The sequence below is a fragment of the Heloderma suspectum genome, chromosome 2 (genome assembly GCF_057233095.1).
Source record: "Heloderma suspectum isolate Gila_16-S chromosome 2, 16-S_ref, whole genome shotgun sequence".
Lineage (NCBI taxonomy): Eukaryota > Metazoa > Chordata > Lepidosauria > Squamata > Helodermatidae > Heloderma > Heloderma suspectum.
Genome location: NC_139459.1, coordinates 201,155,437 through 201,181,546, shown reverse-complemented (window position 1 = coordinate 201,181,546; position 26,110 = coordinate 201,155,437). Strand labels below are relative to the sequence as shown.

Here is a 26,110-nt window from a genome sequence, read left to right as displayed (position 1 = left end):
AAGATTGTGCCTTTTGGGTGCAATCCAATGCATGTTTAGATAGAAAAAAAGTCCTACAACTCCATACTGGCGTTGTAGGACTTTTTTTCTGGAAGCTGTAGGTCTTTTTCTCTCTCTAAGCATGCATAGGGTTGTACCTTTAGAAGCCCTGCCCCCTTTTCCCAGTTGTTTGAAGTAAGGCGTGATTACTCAGTCAAGAAGGCAGTTTGTGCGTGCTCGGAGACACTCTCATCTATAGGATTAACGTTTCCAGACTCCGGAATCAGGTGGTGCTGGGGGACATCCCCAAAACGCCTTTCAGAGCTGGTTCCTACGACGCACTCGGCTCCTGCGTTTTCCTTTGCCCGCTTCCAGCCTCCCCGCCAGCTCTTGCCCCTTTGACGCGGGGTCTTCCGGCCCTCGCCCTTTCTGCAACTCTTCCCAACGTTCGAATCCCGCCCCCTCGCGGAGCACGTGGCGTGGCGGGGAGACCAATCAGCGCGTTTTGCTGCTTTATGAACTGGTTGGAAAGGCTGGTCCGGATGGCTGTGAATTAACTGCCTTGGCCGAGGAGGGGATGGTGAGGAAATTGGCCGGGAACAGGTGGGCGATAAGGCGGGGTGAGGAGTTGTGGAGCTCGTCCCGCGCCCCCCCCCCTTAGGGATGGGGTTTGTAGTGGGCTGGCGCGGGGAGGATGGTCAGCCGTAGGTGTTACGGCCCATTGATCGTAGGGAAGGGGAACGTGGGGCTCTCCAGATGTTGGTGGACTGCAAGCCCCATCAGCCCTAGGCAGCATAGCCAGTGGTGAGCGGTCACGGGAGTTGCAGCCCAACAACATATGGAGGGCCACAACGTTTTCTCTCTCTCTCTCTCTCTCTCTCTCTCCCCCCCCCACCCCCCAAATAGGGACTTTTAACGGAAAGGGGAGTAGTAGCGTTGAGGTGAGTGATGAATGAGAGATGGTTTTGTAAAACACGTTGCACCTTTTAAAAACGCTTTCGAAGTTATGATTAAGGTAACTTAAATTGCATGGCTTAAGATTGATCTTGACCTAGAAGGGCAGGGAGATGAGTTTTTTCTCCGGACAGCTGGTGTTGTGAGAATCTGTCGCTTGCAAGAACTCAGGAGCATGGCTTTTTGTTGTTGTTTTCTGAAAGGTGAAATGTAAGGAGAAGGCAAATAATTTACGACTTCGCTATAGGGCAGACTGTAAGGGTACAATCCTATGCAGAAAAAAAAGTCCTACAACTCCCAGTATGCCTCAGCTAGCCTGGGAATGCTGGGAGTTCTAGAACTTTTTTTCTGACTAAACATGCATAGGATTGCGCCCTAAGTCCAGGATGGATAACGAAACCGTAAAGCTTTCCCGGGACGAGAATAAATCTTACCGTATTAAAAGTCCCCCAGCTCTGCACCCGGAGGCACGAACGTGAGGCTAAGGGTGTTGTCCGCCCTACTTATTAAAGAGACTTAAGGCGATGTAAACCACACACGCATTTTGAGCCTCGTGGTTACATCTGACTGGGGGAAGAGCTGTGCTGAGCAGCAAGGGACGCTGGTTTGTCCGGTGTGGCTGAATGACGCGGGACTGACTGCGCAGGGGGAAGCAGCAGAATGGAAAGGATGACCCAAAAGCGGAGCTGGAGGCAAACTTAATACAGGCCTCGGGTTGCCACCCTATTCTGGTAGGGCTCGTGCTGTCCGAAAGCTGTGTGAGTGCCGGGTGCAGCTTTTCCCACTGCTACTTCCCTATGCTGGGAAAAGCTGCAGCAGTTATATTCCTCTGGTATAGCTTTTAAAGGCACAGGAGCTCTGTTGAGGGGCAGGGGGGAGGGCGGGGGGGAGGTGACAATAATACACAAGACCTACGAACAGGAAGGCCAGCAGACAGGCATATGGGGTAGCCATCTTCCTTAGCTCTACTTCTGTGTTATTGTTTTTAGAGCACCCTGATTCAAAGAAACCGAAACTAGTAGAGGTGTTTCTACCAGGGAGCTGAAAGGACTGAGAAAACTTCACCTGTTTAACTTCTTCATGTCAGGTTACTGTTAAAAGACTAGGAACTGAAGAAAAGGTGGCATTTCTACAGACAATAAAGCTTACAAACTAGAGGACTGTGGCCCTGGGGGTTGGGGGGGATAGGGTTGCCTCTTCTAGAACTGTGGAGGCTTCTGTTCCTATAAGGCAGGGATAGGCAACATGGTGCCCTGTAGGTGGTTTGGACTATAACTCCCATCAGCCTCAGTTTGCATGGCTAATGGTCAGGGATTATGGGAGTTGTGGTTCAAAACATTTGGGGCCACTAAGTTGCCTACCCCTGCTGTAGGAGATGCACAGAAAGGGAAACTGCCCAGTGTAGCATCTCCTGTCACTGTCACACCGTGACACGACATGCCTACAGAAATTCTTGCATCTATGCAACCCTTCCAAGCAGGGGGTTCTTCTCAAAGTCTGAACTTTGAAACACTAAGGAAGCAATGAAGCCTAAGGGGAAGTGAGGAGGGGAGATGATTTCCAGAAACTAACCAGCTTCACCCATTACTGAGGAAGGAGAGCAAGGCAAATCCTGGACCAGGATGGGCCTAGGTTGACAGGCAATGGTGGGTATTGGAACATGGTGAGCGGTGTAAGGAGGCTTTGACTCTCTGCCGTCTGCATGCATCCTTAAGCCACACTAACAGAAGCATAGTGCCTTCATCACATGTAGCAATGGTGCTGATCGATTCTGCATTAATCAGGCCACATTTGAAGTATTGTGTCCAGTCCCGGACACCACATTTGAAGACAAACTGGAGTGTGGCCAGGATGGTGAAGGGTCTAGAAACCAATTTCTACGAGGAATGGTTGAAAGAGCTGGATGTGTTTAATCTGGAGAAGAGAAGATTAAGGGGAGACATGATAATGATCTTCAAATACCTGAACAGCTGTCATGCAGAAGACAGAGCAGAGTAGTGCTCTGTTGCTCCAGCGGGCAGGACTAGAGCCAAGGGTTGGAAGTTGCTGGGAAGCAAATGTCAGCTAAATATTAGGAGAAGTTTCCTAATAGTTAAGGGCTGTTTGGCAGTGGAATGGTTCTCCTTCACTGGAGGTATTTCAGCATTGAGCAAGGGGTTGGACTAGATCACGGGTGGGGAACTGCTTTAAGGCAGGGGGGCTGAATTGCCCCCCACCAGACCCTGTGCAGGTCAGATGACACCATGACTTCCACCCTACCCATTTTGCCCTTCTCAGTGAGAGGCTTCTCCTAACACTGGCTGAGGCTTTGTGCGCACCTGCATCCTTGCTGTTACCTCTGATCTGTGATTGGAAATAATGGGGGGGATTCTTGTGCATGCAGTTTGCCCTCTAAATTGGGTGGGGAGCAGTGCACAGGTGAATCCCCCTGTTTCCCTTCACAGAACAATGATGATAGCCGGGGGTTCCTCCAAGGGACGGGAATCCCGTGAGGCTCCATGGGCCAGATGGGGAGCCTCCACAGACCAGAGGTTCCCCATCCCTGGACTAGGCAATCTCCGAGGTCCCTTCAGCAATGTGATTCCATGGGAAGCGCAGGTTCTGCTGCTGGACTGGATGAGACTGGCAAAGAGCAGAGGACTCTGCCCGAGGCCAGGCCTCAACTTGCCTCCCTTTTTTTTTCTGGATTCCCTTCTACAAATGGGCCATCATGGTGGCCTTGGGTAACTAGCCTGTATTGTGATGTACTACGGGGTTGTTGTTGTGGCGTCAGTGAAGCTTCTGGCACTTCTTGGCTGAGCAGATATAATGCCGAATGTTAAAGAATATTCTGCTGCCTGAGGGAGATTGTCAACAGTTGACTATTCACCCAGGTTTTCAGACTCCTGGTTGTATTAAGACCTTTGGTGCACTTCTGAGCAAGTATCTAAAAGTGCTGGAGTGAGGGAAGCCATACAGTTAGCCCGTCATCTGCTGACCGCACTCAGAGCTAAAAAAAGGACAGCCATTTTGGGGAGTAAATTGTACTATTCACACTAATCATGTGCTACCAGTGGCATCTGTCTGTCTGTCTGTGTGTGTGTGTCTCTCTCTCTCTCTCTCCACAAAACCCATTTTTACAGAGGTACAAATAACTGACAAAGAGGATTCAGCTATAGGATCAAGACAAGTCTTCTAAATGGCTCATGTAGGGAAGGAAAACCTGCGAGAAACATTGCCCCTTTCAGGGACCTCTGCAGAACCAGGACGGAAGGAGAGCATGCTGCTTGCTGCAAGTGCCTTGGGCAGCAGTAAGATCCCGGTGCTGTCCAAAGGCAGACTTGCGCCAGAGCTGAGGCCATCACAGCAACACCAGGGCCGGCTTCAGCAGGTGAGTGCGATGGCATTGCTTCTGGCTTAGGCTGAGCATTTCTTTGTTTGTTTGTTCCGAGAAGGTTGTACCTGCGTTGCACTCTGCTCTTTGCAGCATCTGGATTCCTCGGTTTCAGAAATCACTTTTAAAAGAGAGCTTCTAGCTCTCATTGGTTGCCAGGAAAAGTCTGAAATCTGTCTGGGTCATGTCTGCTGAAGGCTGGAAAGGACAGCTTGGGCAGGGCTTTCAGTGCTCAGAAGGCACATGACTTATATGCTCTGCTGATCTCTTTGCTATGAAGTCTGTCCCCAGTCATTTATTATTTATTATCATTATTTATAGCCCACCTTTCAGGATACAAATCCTTCCAAGGCAGCTTACAAGTAACCTTGAAGTAATAATAAAATCACAATAAGCTATTAACAAAATAAAACTCATCAAGATCCTTCCCACAGGGCAGCTGAGGTAGAGTGGGGGAGTCCAACTGGAGCAGGCCCTGAGGTCTTCTTCACCTCCCCTTCTCTCCTGGAATCCTTTCCACAGGGCAGTTGATGGTAGTTGGCCCTGTGGTGGGAGGGATGATGGAAGTTGTAGGCCAAAACATCTTGAGGGCCACAAATTTCCCACTCCTTTCCCTCAAGGGCATAGTCTTAATGTACGGCACGCCCACTTGTAGTCTTCTGGATAGTAGTTTGTGGGCCCGAACCAGTGAACCATACATCAGTATGTGGGCTGGAAATCATCTTGCTAAAATTCCTGTGGTGAGGTAGGGTCTGCCCTCTAACAGGGTGCGGGAAATGACAGTTTAGTGGAGGGATGGATGCATAGCATGGGACTAAGTTGAGCTGGGGTGGGGGTGTATCTCAAGCTTGTTTTTTTAGAGAGCCTATTTAAGTCAGTCTTCACAAGAATTTGTTACAGAGTGATGTTGGCTGAATCGACAGATAGCAGTTTTACTGTTATCATACTGCAATGATAACTATTGGTGCACATGACACCAGTGGGCACCAATAGTTATCACTGCAGTATGATAACAGTGAAGCTGCTATCTGTCGATTCAGCCATAATTATTTAAATCAGGAATGGGCAATCTGTGGCCCACAGCATCTGCTTGGCCATTACTTGGCAGGTTAATTGACCAAGTACATCTGGAAGGTGGGGGCGGGGGGGGGGGCTACTAATACAAGTTCTGGGAATCACTGGCCTAAAGTATTCTTGAGCTCTGTGGAAGGACCGTCTTATTGTAGATTTGGAAATTGGGCCTTGTAGTTCCTGTGCTGAGAACAGAATGGATCTTGACATCAGAACTGGGAGCCTAGCTGTTAGTTTGCCACCTTCAGGCAGGCTCGTCTTTGCCCATAGTTTGGCTGCCTGCCACTTATTGAAATGAGGGCAAACATTTTCTTGGAACATAGTATTGAGCTGGGTTGAATCCTCTTGTCTTTTCCATAGGTGTGTTCGTCCAGTGTGGGGAGCAAAGTGATCAAGACTCCCAACATGCCTCATACTGTTTCAGTTCCTGGCACTGCTATTTTGGAAATGGAAACTGGGTTATTGGCCAAGAGCCTTTCCAGAGAACCCCTGGGGGAAATGCAGCTAAGCACATCTGGTCATCGGAATGAAGGCAGCGAGTCTAATGGCAAAGGTATCTATCACAATGGCAGAAAACGCAATTTGTTTTTTAGGCTGGGATGGATAAACGTGAATTGCATTTTGTCACTAGCTTTAATTTAATGGAACAAGTTGTCGGCCCTGATAGGTTTTGGCCCAACTACTGTAGGGCCATCAACTGATCCCAAACATGGGAGATAACGGGGCTGGTTCAGACACTAAAATAAGGGTGGACAACCTGTGTTGGAGGATCCCACATCCCAATGGCTAGGGATGATAGGACTTGTAGTATGACAACTTCTCTAGGGTCCCAAGTTGCCCATCCATGCCCTAAACCATAGTTTAGCATTATGAGAAGAGCCTTGCCTCTCCCTGGGGTTCATGCACTTGCCCCATTCTTCTTCCTCCTGCAGCATGACTGTGAGGAGGAGTTCAGAAGCTTTCGCTTCTGTTGTTGACTAATTGCTGCTTGCTGTGTTGCCTGAACCCAGACAAACTGTGGTTAAACTTAACTATGGTTAGTGGAAACAAGCCAAGTTCAAACCATAGTTTGGATCGCACACTAAATTGTGGTTAATTAAAAACAGAAGTGGAAGCTTCTAATTTCCTACTTATGGCCATACTGGGATAGCTAGGCTTGTTCTTGTAATGCTAAGCCATGATTTAGCATTACACCTGAACACACGCAGTGATTAATCTCAGTTTAGGCCAGAGGCTAGAATACTGGGCTGGATGTAGAAAGCCTTGTTCTAACACACATGCGCACGCACACTACAAAGCTTCCTTGGTGGCACTGAGCAAGTCACACTCCTTCGTAGCTTGATCTGCCTTGGAGGACTCCTTGTAAGGATAAACTCCAACTCTGAAGTCATTGTGGAAAAGCCGGAAAACAAATGTAGCAAAAATAAATATCTCAGGCTGGAGCGGAGTGGGGTTATAAGCCCTTCTTGCATATTCACTATTTTACTAGACTAGACCTGTCTCACCTAGCTTAGTTATTTACAAGGATAACCCCAGAGCACAAAACAAGAGAAAACGCTTTAATATGGTTCTTGAGTGGTGGCTTGCTGCCAATTCTGAAAGATTTGATGCTTTTGAAAAAAAATTTTTACAAGCTTAGGTTTTAGGTAGAGGACTAATGCAACTTCTAGAAGAGGGGGTGTTTGGCTTGTATGTTGGAAGGTCTGATCAGACAGGAAGTATTACTAGGCAACCTGTGAGTAGGGGTGCAACAAAGTTTCACTATCCTCAGGTGGGTGGGGGAGTGTATCTTCACTTCCTTGAGCTATCCAGATTTATATGAAAACCAATTTCATAACCTGCAAGCACCTCTAGTGTATATTAACCCATTTCTTAACATCTTAACCCATTTCCCAACACATCTTGCTTCACCCCAGCCCCTGCTCTCTGCTTGTGACAGACTGCAGGATGTGGACCTGTTAGGGTCTTGAGGTACAAGGACCCTATTTTTCAATCAGGGGTTGAGTAAGAAGAGCTTCAGTTCCTTCCGGCCTACCATTTTTGAGGGTGGGGCTGGGGAAATGTTTCAGACTCCTAGGGGCCAGCTTCTAGGTATCTGGGGTGACCAACTGCTTGGGATTCCTCCCCCACCCCCCATTGCTGCCAGCTGTGCTTCCTTAATTCTCTGTGCTTCTAATGGGAGCCTCTGATTATGTTTCTCTTGTAGAAGTGAGCACAGCTGAGTTTGTGCCTGACCTAGCAGCTCTTGCAAGCATACTGTCCAACACAGGGCTGACTAACCACATGGTGAGTGCAATAAACAAGCCCAGCCTGGCCCGACGAGTCCCTCTGAGAGGGAACAGAGCATGCTCAGCCAGCATTGGGGTAAGTCTCCCTCAGGCACATGAATGAACCTTCATAACTGTGTTGTGTGGCATGTGCTTGTCTGTTGGTTTGTAATGGAGTAGAGCAGGTCTTTAGCCACGCATCTATTGTTCGTCTGGGCAAGAACTCAGAATTTAGGAAGGCTCTTAGTTGCTTTTCTAGCTCAAGCGATATAGCTTTTAATAAAGCGGATCTGAAATTCTCTCTTAACAGCATCATATTTTTTTTCCCCCTTTGGGTTCAGTTCTTCCATTTAAAAAAAAATCAGTTAACAGTTCCAGCTCGGATTCAGTATTGGGTTGGTGTGCATTTCTTGGGTTCTTGTTTGCAAGCATTTAAATTCGATGCTTAAGCATGCTAATAAATCCTGGTGTATATTGGGAGAGCATTCAGTGCTGATCCTAAAGACCCGCTCCATAGGCACAACTTCTTCCTAATCTCATGGTGTCTTGGATCTTTGTGTTCACATCCAGACTAGATGCATGTTTTGTTTGGGTTGTTTACTCTGTCTGCCATTTCCCCGAAAGCTGTGAAACTCCCTGTGATCCTGGTGACTGAAATAGGAGGAAAATAGACCTAGCTACGCAGTTAGTAGGGAGCACCTTAGATCTGTTTTTCTGCTGAAGGGTTTCCCTTTAACGCATCTCTCCCTGCAGACTGCCCGAGGCTCTCTGTGTACATGGGCTCCTGCAACAAATCTTGTTCGCATGTCCCTCATCTCCAGATCAGCTTCAAAAGGTATCAGTGAATTGCCATTTCTTCCTTGGCACCTTGGAGGCTGGAATGAGGGCAGATCATGTCTGAGGCTTGAAACAAAAGCTTAAGGGCACAGGGAAATTGCTCTGAAATTACAAATGCGTTGTCCTTTTCTTCTCTCTTGACTTACAACAGATGCAGATCGCCCACAGTCCTGCAGCCTGGCTCTGAACACTCAGCAGCTGAAGACATTGTCAGCTACCCTCAAAAGCCTTGGGCCTGGGGTGGGTAACTGATGCTGCTCCTTGTTGTCTCTGCAAAGCCTGTGGCTGCACTAGCAAAAGAGTGCTGGGGCTGGGGAAAGGTTTGAAAAGTCAAAATCGCCTCTGAAGTTGTTTGCTTGGGAGCTACTCTACGGAAGTCGCAAGGATCTATATGATTGGGGTTGGAAGAATCCCAGGTGCCTGGTTGGCTGAGCTCCTGGAATTCTGGCGCTGGGACCTTGTGGTTCGAACGGTGCCCTCCTGCCACGGGACCAGATGAAGTTGCTGTCTGGGTGTAGCGCAGTGGGTGGCAAACCTGAATGTGAATGCCCCACACAAAGCAGATACTGAGCTCTTCTGCTATAATGACTCTTCCAAAGTAGCACCAGATGATATAGCACCCTTTGAAGGGGCCCTTGCCCCATTTGCACTGGGTGTCCATGCCCATGTCCACACAGGTACTTGGAGCAATCGCTCTTCCCCCACCTCCGGAGGAGCTGACTGGTGTGTTCTGCAAGGTGGCAGTTGTTTCAGATGGGTCCTGCCTTGGGCATTCAGTCTTAATTGCTAGCACCTAGAAAGCTGACGCTGGCTTGAAAGAAACTGGGGGTTGTGCCTCTTGCATCTGTAACTGTTACAGTTTCCAGAGGGGTAGCCTTGCTAGTCTGTTGCGGCAGAAACAACAGAAAGTTGTATCTGATGAAGTCTAGGTCTAGTCCCACAGACCTATGCTGTCACACATTTTGTTAGTCATTGAGGTGCCAGAAGACTCTGTTTTTGCTGCATCTTTAAATAATAAACCCTTTATATGGACATTATGAAGGGACCATCCTCACCTTCTTAGTCTGTATTCCTAGTAATGCCTGTGGGTAGCCCTGTCTGTGCCTAGGCCCCTCTGCCCCAAAGCTGTATGCAGCTCCTTCATCCTGGCTTCATGCTTCTGTCATGGTCATCTCACTCCCTGAGTGCTGTTCCGCCTGGATTTCTGCCTCTTACCCTGAGAGCAGCGCTTGGGAGCTGCTTGCCTTGTGTCCCTGACTGTCTGCCATGTGTATCAGGTGGAGGTGGCAAAGCCCAACCAACCAACAGAGAACCTGGGAGTGGGCAAGCGTCAAGACTCAGCAGCCGGGCTCAGGGCAGACTGCCTGAGCAGCATCACTGGCGCTGGCACTCTGGTGCACAGGTGAGAAAAAGAACCCAATGCCTAATTCCGGGGGGTTGGTTTGTACCATTTGTGGCATGCAAGGGGGTTCTAGCAAGGCCACAATTCATGATGAATGCATGCATTTGTAGTTCTGCTAGTCCTGATTTCTCAGTCTCTCCCTGGGGCATGTGGGAGGGTGGTAGAATCTCCAGTTTAGGGAGGTGTGGAAATTAGCAAAACTCAAGCTCATCCAGTTCTCAGTTCCACCTCAAAGTTTGGTTTGATGTGTCCGTCTCAGAATGTGAGCATTATTTCCTGTTTGTGTGAAAATCACTATGTGCTTTGGTGCCTATTCAAAAATTTGCAATCTTCTCCCATTGATCAAAGCGTGTTTGTGTGCACTTCTTTAAAAGGACACATTTTTCATGTGTATTTTTTTAAGGTGTGCATTTTTCTACTACACCCCCCCCCCCCGCCCACCGCAGCATCACAAGCTTGGGAAGGTGCAAGCTTTGACCACAGATTGTGCTCTCGTTCAGGTCCAGGGAGTCTGAAGGGGGTAAATTCTGGTCAAAAATAACCTGAAACTAATTTCTTATATACCCCTACTTGCTGTCTCACTACTGTCCTCCATAGCAAGTTTCTTCCTTTGGCGCTGTGCAACTCTTTGGTTTTCCACCTTCTTTCTGGGGGATGCTTCCCTGGCCTGCGTGCTTACAATGGACGTTCCTGCTGCTGGAAGTATCCTCATCTTAAGTAGGAGGGGAAAGTGTAGAGATGTTCATCACTACTGATTTCCTCTCAAAATCACACCTCTGGTGCCCCCGCCATGCCCCCATCCGTCTTCAGTAATACATTCCAGGAAAGATCCACAGTGGAGACTAGCGGTGGCTTCCTAGGAAGGGAGACCCTGTTCACACATACCAGCAGATCTGAGGCTTATAACATTCTGTTGCTGTCTGCTCTTAAACAGCAATGCAGCTGGGAGGAAGGACGCCACAGGAGCATCATGGAAAGGTGAGTGACAGCATCTGTCTCTGCTACCCAGATCCATGGGTAAGAATGTTTGCTGAATGTAGGTTTTCTCTCCTGTTTGGCATGCAAACTGACTTGCATTCTTGCCTGCTGTGGATAATAAACTTGGTAGCGTCCATTTTCAGAAGCATCCAAGATGAAATGATGGGGTTTGTGTGCATTTCAGTGACCAGTTTCACACGACATGAGGGTGGTTAATAAGCCACAGTGGCTTGTAAACCACCCACATGTGCCGGCTCATTTCCCTAATTGCCCTCATTGGGCGCAGGTTCTCATGACAGGTTGTCATGACCAGAGGTCTGTTGTAGGGTTACTGGATACCCAGCCACCTACCCTCACCGGCTTCACATGTCACAACAACCTGTGCATGGTGAGGTAATTAGGGAAAGGAGTCAGCCTGTAGGGGGCATGGTTAACAAGCCTTATTAGGCTTATTGACCACCCTCGTATTGCATGAACTGGCCCAGTAATGGTGCCCAACCCTCTTCTTGCCTTTGTTTGGCATTCCATTTATTGCCCTGAAATAGCTCCTTCATAAAAAGTGCACCTAGATCACAACAAAGCATGAAAATGGAATAACATTCAGCAGAACAAATTGGATAAAGGCTGTGATACGCTTTCAGTGCCATTCTTGGCTTTCCTTGGGACAGGGTATGCACAGCTCAGCTAATGTGGAGTCCCGCTGTCTCTTTGGCACCTCTTACCCCTTGTATTTGCAGATGAAGAGTTTGTACCAGACCCGGCTGCCAAGGCTAGCATCCTGTTGAACGTAGGCCTGAGCCATTCAGCCCTGGGGGCCAACGGCAAGCTGAGCCTGGCCCAGCGAGTGCCAGTGAAAGATCCTCGGAAGCCGCCCATCAGTTGTGGCAGCACCAGGGTGAGCAGAGCTCAGCATTAAAAGCCCTAATTTCCATAAACTTCTTGCTATTATCAGGTGCCTGTCATGACATGGCTACCATGGTGGCTGGCTGTTGGGTTCAGCATCCATTTTGGACTTGTGCAGCATAGGCCTACATCTTGTCCTCTTCTAGTTTCTGGGATGCTGATGCGTTGCTAATTAGGCATTCAGCTGCAGAGGAACAGCTCTGATCTCTCGGGTCGGTAAGATGAACCTGAGGATGGTGTCCAGTCTGGCACAGCTAAAGGTGCCCATTAGCATTCTGGCATAGTACATAACAAGTGGGACCTGCGATGAAATGTTGCAGTGTGGAGTGCTGTTCAGGAGTTCAGGCAGCCGTGCTCCTTTCCAGGAAATTTTGTTCTATTCCATCCAGTTATTTGTCTCTAATGCCCCCCTCGCCCCAACAGTCACCTTTTTGTGGCCATTGAACATGCTAATTGGACCATATTGAGATTTTCCCCTTAGAGCTTTTTGTTTTGGCATTTCTGCAAACCTTGGTGTTCCCGGAATCCTTGTCTCTGCTTTGTGAGCTTATGAATGGAGACCACCTGGAGAGCTTGGCAGTGGCTGTAGCTGAGGCAGACCAACTGTAAAGCATTTTGTCTAATGGAAAATTGTACCGGAAAGAATTATGGACAGTGGTACAGTGGTAAATCTTGAAGTGCAGGCACTCATCATGACAGTCTACATAGTCACACCCCCAAGGAGAGTCCACAATTGCAGGCAGCATATCAAGACATTAGTTCAAGCAGTTTTTGTCTCTACCAGGAGTACGTCTTCTGTAAAGCTAATAGGATCTTAATTGCCCATTTGAGACTAAGTCTCCTGACCCGGTGCTTGCACAGGAGGAACCTTTCCTTTCCTTTTTCCTCCTAGCATTAAAAGAGGGAATAATATTGCTGTTAGGTAAATTCATTTTCCTCCAGCTGATATATGCTCAGAAGGAGCAAGGAAGCCTGAGTGGGGTGACAGATGTTCCTGCTAATCTCTGCTAATCAAAATGTCCTGGTGCTGCATCCCTCAGAGTCCTGGCTCCACTACACCATGGTTTATGGATCAAGGGTAGAAAAAAAGTGCCACTGGTGAAACCTGGCAGACAAATGGCTGTAGTCCCTCCACCTCCTACCGGCTGCAGGATTCGGCACCTGCTAGCCCTTTTCTCTGCCTCCTACAAAAGTGCTTTCTTAGGTAGCTGATTACCACTGTCTGGTGCAAGGACTGGCCCTGGAAAACCCATGTGTGTGTGACCTTCTGTGGGCAAGGCTTACCGCTGACGCTTGGGCACTGATTATTTCTCCCCCTCTAGGGTGAAAATGCCTTTCTGCCGGTGCCCCGTATGAGCTCTTCCTCAACAGGAAAGTTTGGTCGTGTGTCCTGTCGTTCCACACAGGGCCTTAAAGGTACAATTTACCTTTTGTGTGTCAATTTAGCTTTGTGAGCTTGTCCCTTTGGGACCATTCAGAGCTTCCAGCCCCCTGCTATCAAAGGACTCTGCTTACAATAACTGGGTTTTTCTAACTCTTTGTATCATTTCCCAGGTCTGGAGAGGTCCGAGGCATCTGGAGCGCAGCTTGCCAACACGCCTGGCAACAGATGTTCTGTTGTTGACTGTTCACCCTATGGGCTGGCTAGGAGGGTTCCTGTTGCCTGTCCGCAATCCTTGGTTTGTGCTTGAGAGGGGAGATTGTTTGGAAACTGCCTGCATTTTGTCACTAAGAGAAGTGTACAACCAATGCATAGCTAGCTATGGGCAGGTCATGAAAAACCCCACATCAGGTCAACCCCGTTGGGTTCTCTGGGATGCAGGGATAGGGAAATAGGGCTCTCGTGAGCTGGGAGTTGAGAGTTCCTACTCCTGTCCTTTATTGCCCTGGGCTTAATAGCTTGCACATAGTAGACTTGCATCCCCACTGCTGAGAACATCTCACCAGCACTAAAAACATCTTTGCCAGCTTCCTGTGTGTTTCCAGGGTCGACTAAAAAATGCTGGCTTTTGAGCCATAAAACTCTATATGCTTGGGACTAAGGGTATCTGCCTGCTTCCATATGAACTTGTCTGACCATTAGGACCATCTTCGGAGGCCTGTCTCTGGGTGCCCTTGCCTTCAGAAGTTAGGCAGATGTCAACTAGGGACAGGGCCTCTTTGGTACTGGCACCCTGGTCATGGCATATTATCCCCAAAGGTGCTTGATTAACACCCACTCTATTGAGTGGTGCTAGGTCAAAATATTTACTTTTGTCTGCAAAAAAAAGAACAATAATTATAATGAACCATTTTAATGAATGATAATTTTAATGTTTGTGTGCTGTTTTTATCAGCTGTACTTTACTGTATTTCTTAGTGATTTTTCTTCACTTGGAAAATCTTGAATTGAAAAGGCAGAGAGGAATAGAAACGCTTTCAAAAATAATGTTAGAGCATAGGAAGCTGCCTTAAACAGAGTCAGGCCATTGGTCCATCTAGTGCAGAATTGTCTACTCTGATGTAGGGACTTAGGTGGAGGTCTTTCTCTGCACTGCTGCTTGAGATCCTTTTAACTGGACATGCCAGGAACTGAACCTGGAACTTCCCACGTGCAAAGCCTGTGCTCTACTGCTGAGCTGTGAACCCTCAAGTTGTTAGTTTCATCCATTCTTCAATTCTGTACCTTGCAGTTTGCTGTGGTTCCATCAGGTCATGCTCTGAATACTTTCTCTTACGTTGGATTAGGGTCGCAGTCCCTGGACATGCAACCGGGTCCCTGTTTCTTCCTGTGCTAAGGACAAGAGGGTGGGTACCCAGCAGCACCCAATAGAATCGGAGCAGGTGGGTGGAGTTTAACATTCTAAAATGTTCTGATTATGGGCTTCCTACTTGAAAGGTTTTTGGCAAAGGACTCTCAAATGTCCCGCTCCTTCTGGGATGCTCTGTTGCTACAGTGAGTAGCTACTGAGAGATGAATAGCTAGTTGGAAGCCTGCTTGATTCCCACTGACTATGTCAAGTCCTAGATGAAAGGGGGTGAAGTTCATAAGAGCTGTCCTGGTACACCAGGCATCTGTTTTTAATTCAGCATCTTCTTTTGGCCTGGCAGATTCCTCAGTGTGGCTCACAAGCAGAGATGGTATCTGATAGGTGATCTCTCTTTGCTGATGCCTGGCACTGTGCAGGTCCAACACAAGCTCTCCTGCTGCCTGAGGCAGGAGAGCACACGTGCATCTTTGCCGCATCTTCCCCTCACTCACAGACCATGTCTCCACTCCCCCTGTGCCCCTTGTTCCCACCCACCTCCCTGCTGCTGCTGCCTGAAGAGCTGGCTGAACTGCACCGGCCACTTTTTACAGCCAACACAGCTCTTCAGAGAGACTGCCTGCCCTGGATTGCCCTGAGAGGATCCTAGGGTGAACTAGAGGGCGGGTGCTCTGGAGAGCCCTGCTGGTTGCTCTCTCACGTGGCATTTGTTGCAGCAGGAGAGCAGGGCCATCAGGGCTATCTGGAGAACCCTCTGTTGTGCCATTGGGCTGGACAGTAGCTCCAGAGAGCCCTGCCAGCTCTGCTCTCCTGCTAGGTCAAGTGCCACAACAGGAGCGTGGCCAGCAGGGCTCACTGGAGCACCCACCTGCCTGACATCACCTGTGGGACAATGGGGCTCCTGGCGGTGTGTGTGTATGTGGGTGGGAGACGCTGCTCCTCCCACTCTCCAACCGGAGGCAGGGGCTTTTCCCCGCTTCATGGGAGGGCGGGCCCTGGCAATGTCATAGCTTGTGAAAAGGGAGGCTGCAGTCTTGCCTTCCTAGAGTAACCACCAATAAACTTTCCTGGCGTGTTCTTGAGTTTCTTGTTCCTTTTCTAAATACAAAGTATGTGTGTTGACTGGAGCATCTTGTGGCAATGAGTTGCATAGGATGGTACACTATACTACGTGCAGAACTTGGTCTTGCTGTCTTTTGAGCCAGGGGTGGGGAGACACAGTAGGATTACCAACCCGGTTACTAATAGTGTGTGTGTATTTATATACACACACGCTGTTACTAATGAAGTTGATGGATGTGTGTGTCTGTGTGTGTATGTGTATATATATATATATATATATATATACACACACACACACACACACACACACACACTATAACAGTTGCTCCCAAATTTTGATTCGTGCTCTTGACCCTTAAAGAGTCTTTGTTGTAGAACTAGAAAGCGATTTCAGGTGGTGACTCCAGTGGCCTTAAAGAAAGAGCAAGGTCTAAATCTTGATGTCAGCAGTTCTTCAGGGCTGGTACTGTGAATTGTACTAACATCCGTTTTGTCCTTCCCAGGTTAAGTGGACAGGGAGGTCCACCCCGAAGGTAGGCACTATTGGATCCAAGCAGGATGGCACTGCTGTGCCCTGGGTAAGTGTTCATGTGGTGGCGGACGCAGGGAGGGCCTTCCGTAGGAAGAGAGTCCTGCAACTCTCCTGATCTGTATCTGCAACAAGCCGTGGTTCTTTGCTAGTTTGCACCAGCTGCAAGCTTCATTAATTTAGCTCAGCCAGAGGCAGTGTGCCGTTTCTAGGTAATTTTGGCTTGATATGTTTTCTGAACGAAATCTGCTGATGCGTAAAAACCGTCATTTAGTCGGAGGCTTAACAAACCAAATTCATTCATCCAGTTGGCATGTCCAAAAATGTGGTGCCCATCCTTGAAGACCTGTTGGGACCAGCCGGCCGTTGCAGAGCAGGTAGCAGAGAGGACCGCCTTCTCTGTCTTTCCCACCCTTCTTGTCCGGCTCTTGATGGCAGCATGGGTGGGGGATGTAGCCAGGGAAGCGATGTGACATTTTCATCCCACACAGGAGAAGATTGCTGTGCGCCTCTTTGACGATGAAATGGCTGGGTCGGCAAAGAAAGTACGCGCTGCTCCTGTGATCCCCCGCGGAATGGAAAAGCTCCAGGTAGGAAATGGAGGCTTGAAGGAGGGTAGCAGGGAGCATCTCTCATTCCGTTTTAACAGGGGTACAGAACTTTCAGCCCGCGGGCCAGATCTGGCCCTCTGGGTTCCCCAGGTGGCCACACCCATTCCCCCGACCCCACCAGTTGTTTGGGGGTTTCCCAGCTTTGTGTGGTCGCCCCCGACCCATTCCCCCGACCTTCACCAGTTTGGGGGTTTCCCAGCTTTGTGCAGTTGCCCCCCCATTCTGAAAGGCTGAGATGCCTCCCCTGAGACTTCGTTACTGGCAGCCTTAAGCTAAAGTATGCTGGGATTTTAGCCCCACCCACCACTGGACTGCGGACCCTGAGAGCTTCTCCAAAATTGCATTTGGCCTCTGGGCTGAAAGAGGTTCAACACCCCTGCTTTTTAGTCTCCCCCACTTGTAAACTCTGGGGTGGCTGCTGGGGTCTGTGAACTGAAGAGGTGGTGAAGCTACTCCAGCAAGTTTACAGGGCACACCAAACCCACATGCGAGAAGTGGGAGCCATCGTTGAGTAAATGCGGCTGGGGCAGGTTGTGGAAGCCTTAATTCTGGATTTAGCTCAGAGCGGTCGAGTTGGCAGCAAAGTTGGGAGAGTTTTAGCAGGGAAAGCTGGCAGCTGTTGAAGCAGAATGGCTGTAAAGCAGGGGTGGGCAACTTGCAGCCCTCCAGGTATTTTGGCCTGCATCTCCCATTGACCTTCAGCATTGGCTTCACTGGCTCGGGCTTATGGGAGCTGTAGGCCGAAGCATCTGGTGGGCCACAAGTTGCTCACTCCTGCTGTAAAGGAAGGGCTGGACTCTGCATTCTGCTCACGTTATCAGGAACGGCATCCAACAGCCTGGGAGAAACTGCGCTTTCACTCCTTAAAAAAATTGTCCAGCCTCTGTGGCTACAGAGAAAAGCCTGGAAATGTATTCTCAGTGGCCTTTTTCGTGTGTGTGTGTGTGTGTGTGTGTGTGTGTTTCTTCCAGCTCTTGCCAAAACCTTGATAAAATTGAATATCACTATAAATGCAAAATGTAGAATGTGGGGTAGCTTGCAATGCTGGGGGGAACTGTGTAGTTCAGCTTGGGATTCATGATCTAGGGCAGCCTTCCCCAACCTGGTGCCCTTCAAATGTTTTGGACTACAACTCCCAGGATTCCTGACCATTGGCCATGCTGGATGAGGCTGATGGAAGTTGAAGTCCAAAACATCTAGAGGTCACCAGGTTGGGGAAGGCTGATATAGGGGAAAGGGGCTGTGAGGAGTGAGATGTCACACAGTAGGCAAAATGAACCCGCAACGTGTGGGGTGGGATCATGGCTAGCTGCCCCACTGCAGCCCCACTACAGCCCTTTGTTCTCTGCTCGCCCCTAGCGTATCGAGCTTCTCGCCCAACTCTTGCAGCAGGAGATGACTGGTGGTCTTGACGGTGATGTTGCCCCCTCGCTGGAGGAACTGCACAAAGTGTTGTCGGCTCGCTGCTCACCTGCTCTGGAGGGTCCCGAGCCTGTCCCCCTCCCTGCGCCTCTGCAGGACCCTGGACCACATGTCTGCAAGCCAGCACCCGTGTCTGCTGCTGCTGTAGCACCTGAACCTAGCGCTGCACCTGCCACCTCCAGCCAGCAACCCACCTGTCTCAGCCCCGTCCTTCAGCCTCCTTCATCCCACACGAGTAGTACGGGTAAGGTGGGATAGATTGCCTGGATGCCGCCACCCTGGGGTGCTTCCAGATGGGGGAGGTCCAGGCACTAACAGTCCAAAGGCATGGTGTAGCTGTTCCAGATTTTCTTAACAGATTTTCTGTGGTAAGAGAAAGATGGAAGAAGCAGTGGGAAGGCACCCGAAATGTGTGAGTGGAAGACGATGTTGTCTGGCGCCCTCCTGTCAAATTCTGTGAACAGAGCTGGGTGACAGTGCCATAAAAACCTCACCAGGAAGCACCCATGGAGGGTTTAGAACAGGAGTGGGCAACTTGTGGCCCTCCAGATGTTTTGGCCTACAAGTTGTATACCCCTGGTTTAGAATATGATGTGTGGGAAGGATTGGGTGTTCTGTTCATACGCTGTGTGGCATTAGTTTCTGTCCTCTCTGCAACCATGAAGAAGAATGGGATGAATTGGCCCCTACCCAGAAAAAGGCTTCAGAAAACCAGTCAAAGTCTTGGGCCTGTTTCAAAATAAAATAAAATTGGGTTACCCACTGACCTGGCCCCTGCTCCATGAGAGTAGAGAAGTACCACCATCCAGCCTGCATCTACAGCTCTGTTGCCATGTTACCTCTTACCATTCTCCCATATGGTGTTGCAATTGGATTGGATTTGGTGCAGGGATTCTGGATTCAAATCCTTAATCTACCATGAAGCTCCTTTTGGGTGGTGGCTTTGGGCAAGTGACTTTATTCATTCTAATGCACCTCACAGGGTGGCTCAAGGAATTGCCGTAAAGCACTTTTGTATGCTGGAAGGTTCTGTCAACGCTGAATCTTGTCTGTTTGCTGAGCTCTCTCATACCTTTAATTTGGTCCCTGTCCCTTCCCAGTCCCTGTGAAAATATTCCTGCTAATATATCCAAACCCGTATAATTTGGATAATCTCCTATGTCCTGGCGCATTGCTTTTCAGTTGGTGGTATTTCACAGCATACAGGTGACAGGAATGCCACCAGCTGCAAAGCATTGCGCCACAACTGGAACTAGGCATTTCTATGTTCTGGGCAGACTGTAAAACATGCTGCCCTCTCCTTCATGTGTCTGAGCCAAACTGACCATTTCAGTTCTAGAATTCTGCATATTGGTATCACCCAGTGCTTGCTGCACCTGTTGCTCCATCAGGATGGGGAACCCGTGGCCCTCCAGATGTTTTTGGACCCCCAACTCCAGCCAGCATGGCCAAATGGTCAGGGATGATGGGAGCTGTAGTCCAGCAACATGTGGAAGACAATGTGTTCCCCACCACTGCTCTATCCTAAATATTCCTGATATACGTACATTTGGGCAGAGCAGAGTGTCAGGACCTTCAGCATACCGAGTATGGTGCTTGTAGAATCTGAACTGATGTGGCCTAGAGGTCCAGGATACTGAGCTGGCATGTCCTTGGTTCAGGGACGGAGGGGCAAGGCTGAAAGCTCCTGGCTCAGCTGTGACCAGGCTAAGTAGCCTTAGGCCCGCCACTAGCATTCAGTGTTTGCCATCTGTAATATTGGGATGGGTGGGTACTATTGGGCATCATCTTGGGCAGTCATAAGGTCTTCCTTATAGGATTGGTTGTAAGGACTGCTGGGTGTGTGTATGGGACACTTAGGGAAAGTACCGTAATAAATTGCTGTTCGCTTTTAAAACTGGTTTTAAAACTGGTGGGGATCTTGTTTAAGAAATGAATACCCTACCTTTCCACTTAGTTTTCAAGTTGGATCACAAGGTATGAATTATAAATGCAACAAGGATAAACGTAGGAATTTTAAAAAGAGCAACATTCAGCAGTAATGAACTTTGGATTTGGATTTGGATTTGCACTGCACTAATCGCGATTAAAAGGTTGGGCAAGCACGACTGACTTGGCCTGGAGCCTTAAGAATAGTAACGGGGGCGCCAGAGAAATCTCCCTGGGGAGGGGACTCCAGAGCCTGTCCTGCCTGGGCTTGGCCCTTCACCCTTACTTCCTGATGTCCTGTAGCTCAGGCCTCATTCTGTTGGCTGCTCTCCTTGCTCCAGCAGGCCAGGCCAAGCGGCGGCTGGATGACCTCCTCAGCGCACCCCAGCGCTTCCATGAGGCCTGCCTAAACGATGAATGCGCCTTCTATGTGGCCCGTGTCACTTCTGCCACCCAGCCCCCAGTGCAGCGGTGTAAGGAGCCTGTGGCAAAAACACTGGATGCTCATGACGCCATGGTAAGATACGGGATCTCGGTGTGCTCAGGCCCTGTGGAACAAAGCGCTATGCCTATGTCACACTTAGGACTATTTCAGCAGAGGCTAAATTTAAAAAAAAAGTATCACTTTTTCACTACATGGTAACTTTCTGTGGTGTGCCATAGTTATTGCTCTGCAACATTTTCCAAAGTAGGCAGGAGAACGTGATCATTTCCTGGATTTCCAACTGATGAGACAATGTGGTGGAAACTCTCCTAGCTGCTTAGCAGAATGTTTTGGAAGACTGTGGCTTACCGACTGCCTGCATGGGATGTCTAGTGAGCTACTGCTTGGAAAATGGTCGTCTACATTTGGCCAAAGCAATTGGCTACACTTCTAGAGCTTGAAACGGGTAGCTTGGAAAACAGAAAGGTGCTACGGCTCCTTGAGCAGATGGAGGCTCCTGGAATTCACACAGGAACAACTTGTTGGGAGAGGGGACCTTATGCTGGGCTGCTTTTTTCAAAAAGTGTCCTGCAGCTCTCATAATGGCTTCTTTCTCCTCTCTTATTCGCAGTTACAGTCAGTGTTTCTGGCAGCACAGCACAAAAAGATGAACCCTACCCTGCATATTTTGCTCAGGGATTGGTAGTACAGTAAGATGTCTGCCTGCCAGCCCTCCGCTGTCCCTACTCACAGGCTTAACAAGGCCGTGATGTGGAGTCCTTAACTGTAGTCCACATGGGGGGCTGATTCCATTAGTTCAATGGTGGGTTGCAGTCAGTGCTTTTCTCTTTAAATATATAGATATAGATATATAGAGTCACAGAGTTTGGGCAGCTTTGAACGCTTTGTCTTACCATGTCAGTAGTCCATGGTTTTTGTGTGAATGTGCTTTCTGCCCCGCACGCAGCTGCACAGTTCGAAAAATCCAGTGCAAAGCATGCCACTGAGTATTCCTTTGTAGCTGAACGGGCCGTTCAAATGCACATGTGTATGCATGGCAGAGAGCACATGCATACCAAAACATTTCTTGGCATGGTGAGGGCATGCTCAGAGCCGCTTTCTGTGGCCACAAAAATCCTGGTGTGGCACCTTTTTTGAGACAGGCTCATGCCACAAATGATTCATGCTTAGGTACATAAACAGGTGCTTGCTGTTGTCTGGGCCCATCCTGTCACTAATCCGTTAACTCTGTAGCAATTGTTTTGTCCTAGACTTAAAATAGTGGCTTCTGACATAGTGGGGTCAGGGCTCTGGAACTGTTGCTCTCCGCCTAGCCCTGAAAACTGAAGTTGGAACCTTAAACTCCTAGCTTTACTTCAGGTATAATGTTTAAAGCAGGAGTGGGGGCCCTCATGGGGTCCCAATCTGGACCTCTGGGGTTCTCCAGATGGTCACACCCCTTCCCCTGGCTCCACCCCCTTTACCCTGACTTCTGATAGTTTGGTGGTCTCTTGGCTTTTGTGCCCTTTTTTCCGACATCCTGAAAGGTTGAAATTCCTCTCCTACAGCTTAGTTACTGGCAGTATAAGTAATATGGTGGACTGGCTTTCACCACATCCACCACTGGAATCCCTCCCACGAGAGCTTCTCTGGAATGGAACCCATCCCTTGGGCAGAAAGAGGTTACACACCTCTGGTTTAAAAGTTGGGCATCCATCTTCAGTCTGTCCTGGGTCAAATGTACAGGGAAGCATGCTTACTGGTTAAAGATAAACATGTCTCCTTACAATTTCACTTATTACTTTCCTATGCTACCCAACAGCCAAAGCCCTCTGGAAGGTTTACAAAGATTAAAACCTTTAAAATACAATATAGTAACATAATATAAAAAATCCTTTTGACTACAAGAAATAAAGTGTTTAAAACTAACAGCAATAAGAAATCCCAATAATGCTTCTTGCTCTTTTTCTCCACCAGCACTTTATACCCATCTCTGCACCTCTGTCCCCACCACCCATGGAAGGAGAGAGGTCTTCACTCTCATGAATGTCTGGGACATGACACTGCTTGTAGGACAATCCACAAAGGCAGTGGACTAATATTCCTCATCACCAACATGGTGGCTTAGATCCGCCTGCAGCTGCTACCCTTGGATTCCACTTTCTAACCACCAGCAAACCTAACTGGGGCCCTGAATCTCAACAGACTTGGCTGGAGGGCCAGGAGCTGAAATCCCGCCTCTCATCTGAGAGTATCTAGTACCTGGTGCCTGAGCAGAGGGAAGGGTGGCTTTAGGGAGAGGAATCTCCATCTCTCTTTGAACTGCAAGTTCTTGCTACAAAAGACTGTACACTAATGCTGTATTAACTGTATGTAAACAGATTTTTAAAAATAATAAACAATAATTTAATGTATTCTAATTGTGTTGAGGTGATCATTTTCTAGCAACCCGTTCCCAAGGCCAGAAGGCTTCTTAGCAAGGCTTTCCAATAAGTAGCCCCAACTTGTCTAAATTTTGTTGCAAGTGTACTCTGTATGTAAGCGCTTCTTGCTATTTTGGTAAATAGTTGTGAGGAGGGGGCTTAATCACAGTTTCTGGCCACAGATGGAGGGTTAGGGCAAGGCAGTACAGAGAGGTTTGAAGCCAGGCTCTAGTAAACTTGGGGTAGGCCATTTTTTGGGCCATTATCCCTCTGCTATAGCACAACGACTCTCAGGCAAGTGACCAATCCTCTATTTCTTTTTAAGTGCAGTCCCTAGTAGTGGAAAATCAAAGCCTTAGGCTGATCTGGAGCCAACCTTAAAAATTAAGTACTACAGGTATCTGGAGCATGGCTACATGAGCCAAATTCCCCACCCCACCCCCCACCACCCTTAAACACTGCCAGGTAGTAGGATACTAGTAGGTTTGGCTTCTATTGCTAGAGCTCCAGACCAACTTGGAGCATGCCCTTCAATGAGAAGTTTGCTGTGATCATTGGTGACCTAAGGGGAAGTGTGTGGCTATTGCTGACTTGTTTCCAAGATTTATAACGTAATCCTAGGCATATTTACTTGTAAGTGTCCAATGGGGCTTACTCCAAGGTAAACATGCATAGCAGCCTGAATGGATTTTCTTACTCTACCCTGCATTAAAATAAAATAAAAACTATGGAACACGATCTACAATGGCTTAATCCTGCTCCTGAAATCTCTCGCTTACTCTTTCTCCTGAAATAAAACCTTTAACAAGAAGGGCTTCTTTAAAGTGTATTTCTCATACTTTAGTAGTGTTCCATGCTTCAGTAGCATGGTGTAGCTGTACCACAGTTGTGGTACCACACGTCACATCTAAAGCTATAAAAGAGTTTGCAGATGCCAGATTAAGTTCCATGTTGAAAAGTGTGGACACATTTTGCTAAGGTGGGGTCAAAGATTCCAAACTAGCCTTTACCTAGCAAGACTGCATTGATAAAAGCTAATAAAGTGTATACAGTGTATACATACCACAGTGATTTCAAAAGGCATTTGTGCCTGTACCTTGACACATAATTGCTGTTGAGTATGCCTTTGGAAGACTGTCATCCCTTGAAGAGCCAATAAAGCTGCCTGTCTGTGGGTTTCTTGGTTCCAGAAAATGAACTAGGAAGCCAGAACTGACCACATAATCCCAGCTGATATAGCCGGAGTGAAAAAAAATCGCATGTGACAATGTAAACCAAGAGCCAACATATGATGGAGTAGTTAGTTCTTCAATATGTCCAGAGTGACATGGTTTCAATTCCCCTACTTGGACATGAAGTTCCCTGAATAACATCGGACTAGTCTGTCTCTGGGCTGCAAGTGAGGACAGCAAGCAAGGAGAGCCTTCTATGCTGGCAATGGAGGAAGGGCTGGATACAAAGATTAAAAGATTACATTAAACCAAGGGTCAGATATAAGCCACATCGAGTGTGTGAGAATGCTTAACGAAATGATCCTATGAGTTATATATAAAGACTAGTCTAACAATTGTTTTTATCTCTCTGCTGGGGCAAGACCTTCCCCTCCACAGGGACAAAGTGGTAGCTTCCCACCAAGTATGGCTACATTCTGGGTCAGGGGCAACTGATTTCTCCATGTGATGTCTGATTCTCTTCTGTTGCAGCTGTCCTGCCCAGTGTGCAGCGATGAATGATACAGCAGTCCGTTCCATTCAGCTACACCCACCTTGCTTCATCCAAGCTAAATGAGAACGAATGGTTCTCTTACCCTTTCCTGTAGGCATTGTGAAGGGATCAGGCTTTAACCACCCTCTTCCTACACAGGCTCCCATCTCTGAGTCAGAGTGCCACCTTACCTCCATCACTCAGCAAGGTGAAGCATCCCTCTTGCTGTGCCAAGGTTGGAGGCTGGAATCCAGGCAGGCACAAGAGCAGTGGTTGCAGGTTTGTAAAATAAGTGTGCAGAGGCCTGTGCTGGCTGTTAATTTAACAAGCCTGCAAAGTGGCAAGATCTACTGAATGAAAATGGGCTGCCCCATGAAGCCAGGAAGTGCAAGAATGGGAGCCTTACACACACACACACACACAGAGAGAGAGAGAAATAACCCATCACTCCAAAAGTTCTGTGTCATGAATAATCTTCTGCATGAAGCAGAATCTGCAGAACAAGGAGGAACTGGCCCCAAGGAATTCACTGAAAATGAGCCAGACAAGTAGCTTAGTGGTGTGTGTGTGTGTGTTTTAAATGAGAGAAAAATGTTTGCCCCCCTTCCTGTGCCATATGTGTTGCTGTTGCCTGCCACCCAATATTAATGTTGTAGCTTGCAATCTAGGTTAATTTGGTTCCTCTATTTGATCACTGGGCCACAGATCTCCCTCTGATTTTGAAGAAGACTAACAGTTCAAGCTGATCTTGATAAGCCTGTCCAAAGTTACTGTTTTCCAGCGTGGTGGTAATTTGAGAGATCATCCACCAGCTACAACCCCTTCTCCATTGTGAACACTGAAGTTTAGGATGTCTAAAGAGCCCCTTTCAAATGCCTGAAAAGGCCAAAAATGGCTACTGTCTAAGCATCTCTTCCCTCATCACGACCTACTTGGTTCCATAGAAGCCTACACAAGCCAAGCCCAGTCACCCTACCCTGCAAGAGGAAACAAGGAAACATATACAAACTTCAGCCAATTCAGGCAAGTGGGCCATGCAATATGCAGAAAAAGAGGAAGATTCTGTTCCCTCAGGTACTGAATACTGGCTGCTTAGTCCACTTGAAAGTGGTATTTTTCACAGCGTGTGGTGATGACTTCATATCAGCAAAACACATCCACAAGATGCCCTCTAGGGATATAGCATACCATTGGAAGGGGCAGTAGCTCAGTGGTACAGCACCCGCTTTGCATACAGAGGGCCCCAGGTTTGATCGCAGGCATCTCCAAGTAAGGCTTGAAAAACTGCCTGAAACCCTAGACAGCCACTGCTGGTCAGTGTCAACAATACTGGGCTAGATGGACCCATGGTCTGATTGGGTATAAGGCAGCTTCCTATGTTCCCATGTACCCACCCCAAACTCTTGGGATGGGAAGCTTTATGTCTAATCAACCAATGGCAGGCCACTGACTCGCTTGGGGTGCAATCCTATAGTAGAGATCTGCTGACTTGAGT

General features: G+C 48.2%; 1 protein-coding gene across 11 annotated transcripts; it reads left to right on the top strand.

Annotated features, from left to right (window-relative positions):
• Nucleotides 1–446: 446 nt before the first annotated feature.
• On the top strand, nucleotides 447–22,904 carry TROAP (trophinin associated protein). 11 transcript variants are annotated; one of them, XM_084837312.1, is made up of 18 exons: nucleotides 497–559; nucleotides 886–920; nucleotides 4,056–4,303; nucleotides 5,738–5,930; nucleotides 7,584–7,741; nucleotides 8,398–8,479; nucleotides 8,633–8,721; nucleotides 9,759–9,883; nucleotides 10,818–10,861; nucleotides 11,599–11,756; nucleotides 13,087–13,180; nucleotides 13,319–13,443; nucleotides 14,492–14,587; nucleotides 16,077–16,151; nucleotides 16,594–16,692; nucleotides 18,073–18,379; nucleotides 20,406–20,581; nucleotides 22,466–22,898. In XM_084837312.1, the coding sequence occupies exons 3-18, from the start codon at nucleotides 4,112–4,114 to the stop codon at nucleotides 22,532–22,534; spliced, it is 2,082 nt and encodes a 693-aa protein (XP_084693438.1). In that variant the 5' UTR covers nucleotides 497–559; nucleotides 886–920; nucleotides 4,056–4,111; the 3' UTR covers nucleotides 22,535–22,898. The 11 variants fall into 11 exon arrangements, with proteins under 11 accessions (XP_084693440.1, XP_084693443.1, XP_084693435.1 ...); XM_084837311.1 differs by having other exon boundaries at nucleotides 497–582; XM_084837319.1 differs by having other exon boundaries at nucleotides 532–559; nucleotides 14,492–14,551; nucleotides 22,466–22,904.
• Nucleotides 22,905–26,110: the final 3,206 nt, after the last annotated feature.

Excerpts from the sequence above, each read along its gene's own strand:
- TROAP (XM_084837309.1), top strand. The coding sequence starts at position 4,112 with ATGGCTCATGTAGGGAAGGAAAACCTGCGAGAAACATTGCCCCTTTCA. Across the intron at positions 8,722-9,758 it reads TCAAAAGCCTTGGGCCTGGG|GTGGAGGTGGCAAAGCCCAA; the intron begins GTGGGTAACTGA and ends CATGTGTATCAG. Across the intron at positions 18,380-20,405 it reads ATCCCACACGAGTAGTACGG|CAGGCCAGGCCAAGCGGCGG; the intron begins GTAAGGTGGGAT and ends TCCTTGCTCCAG.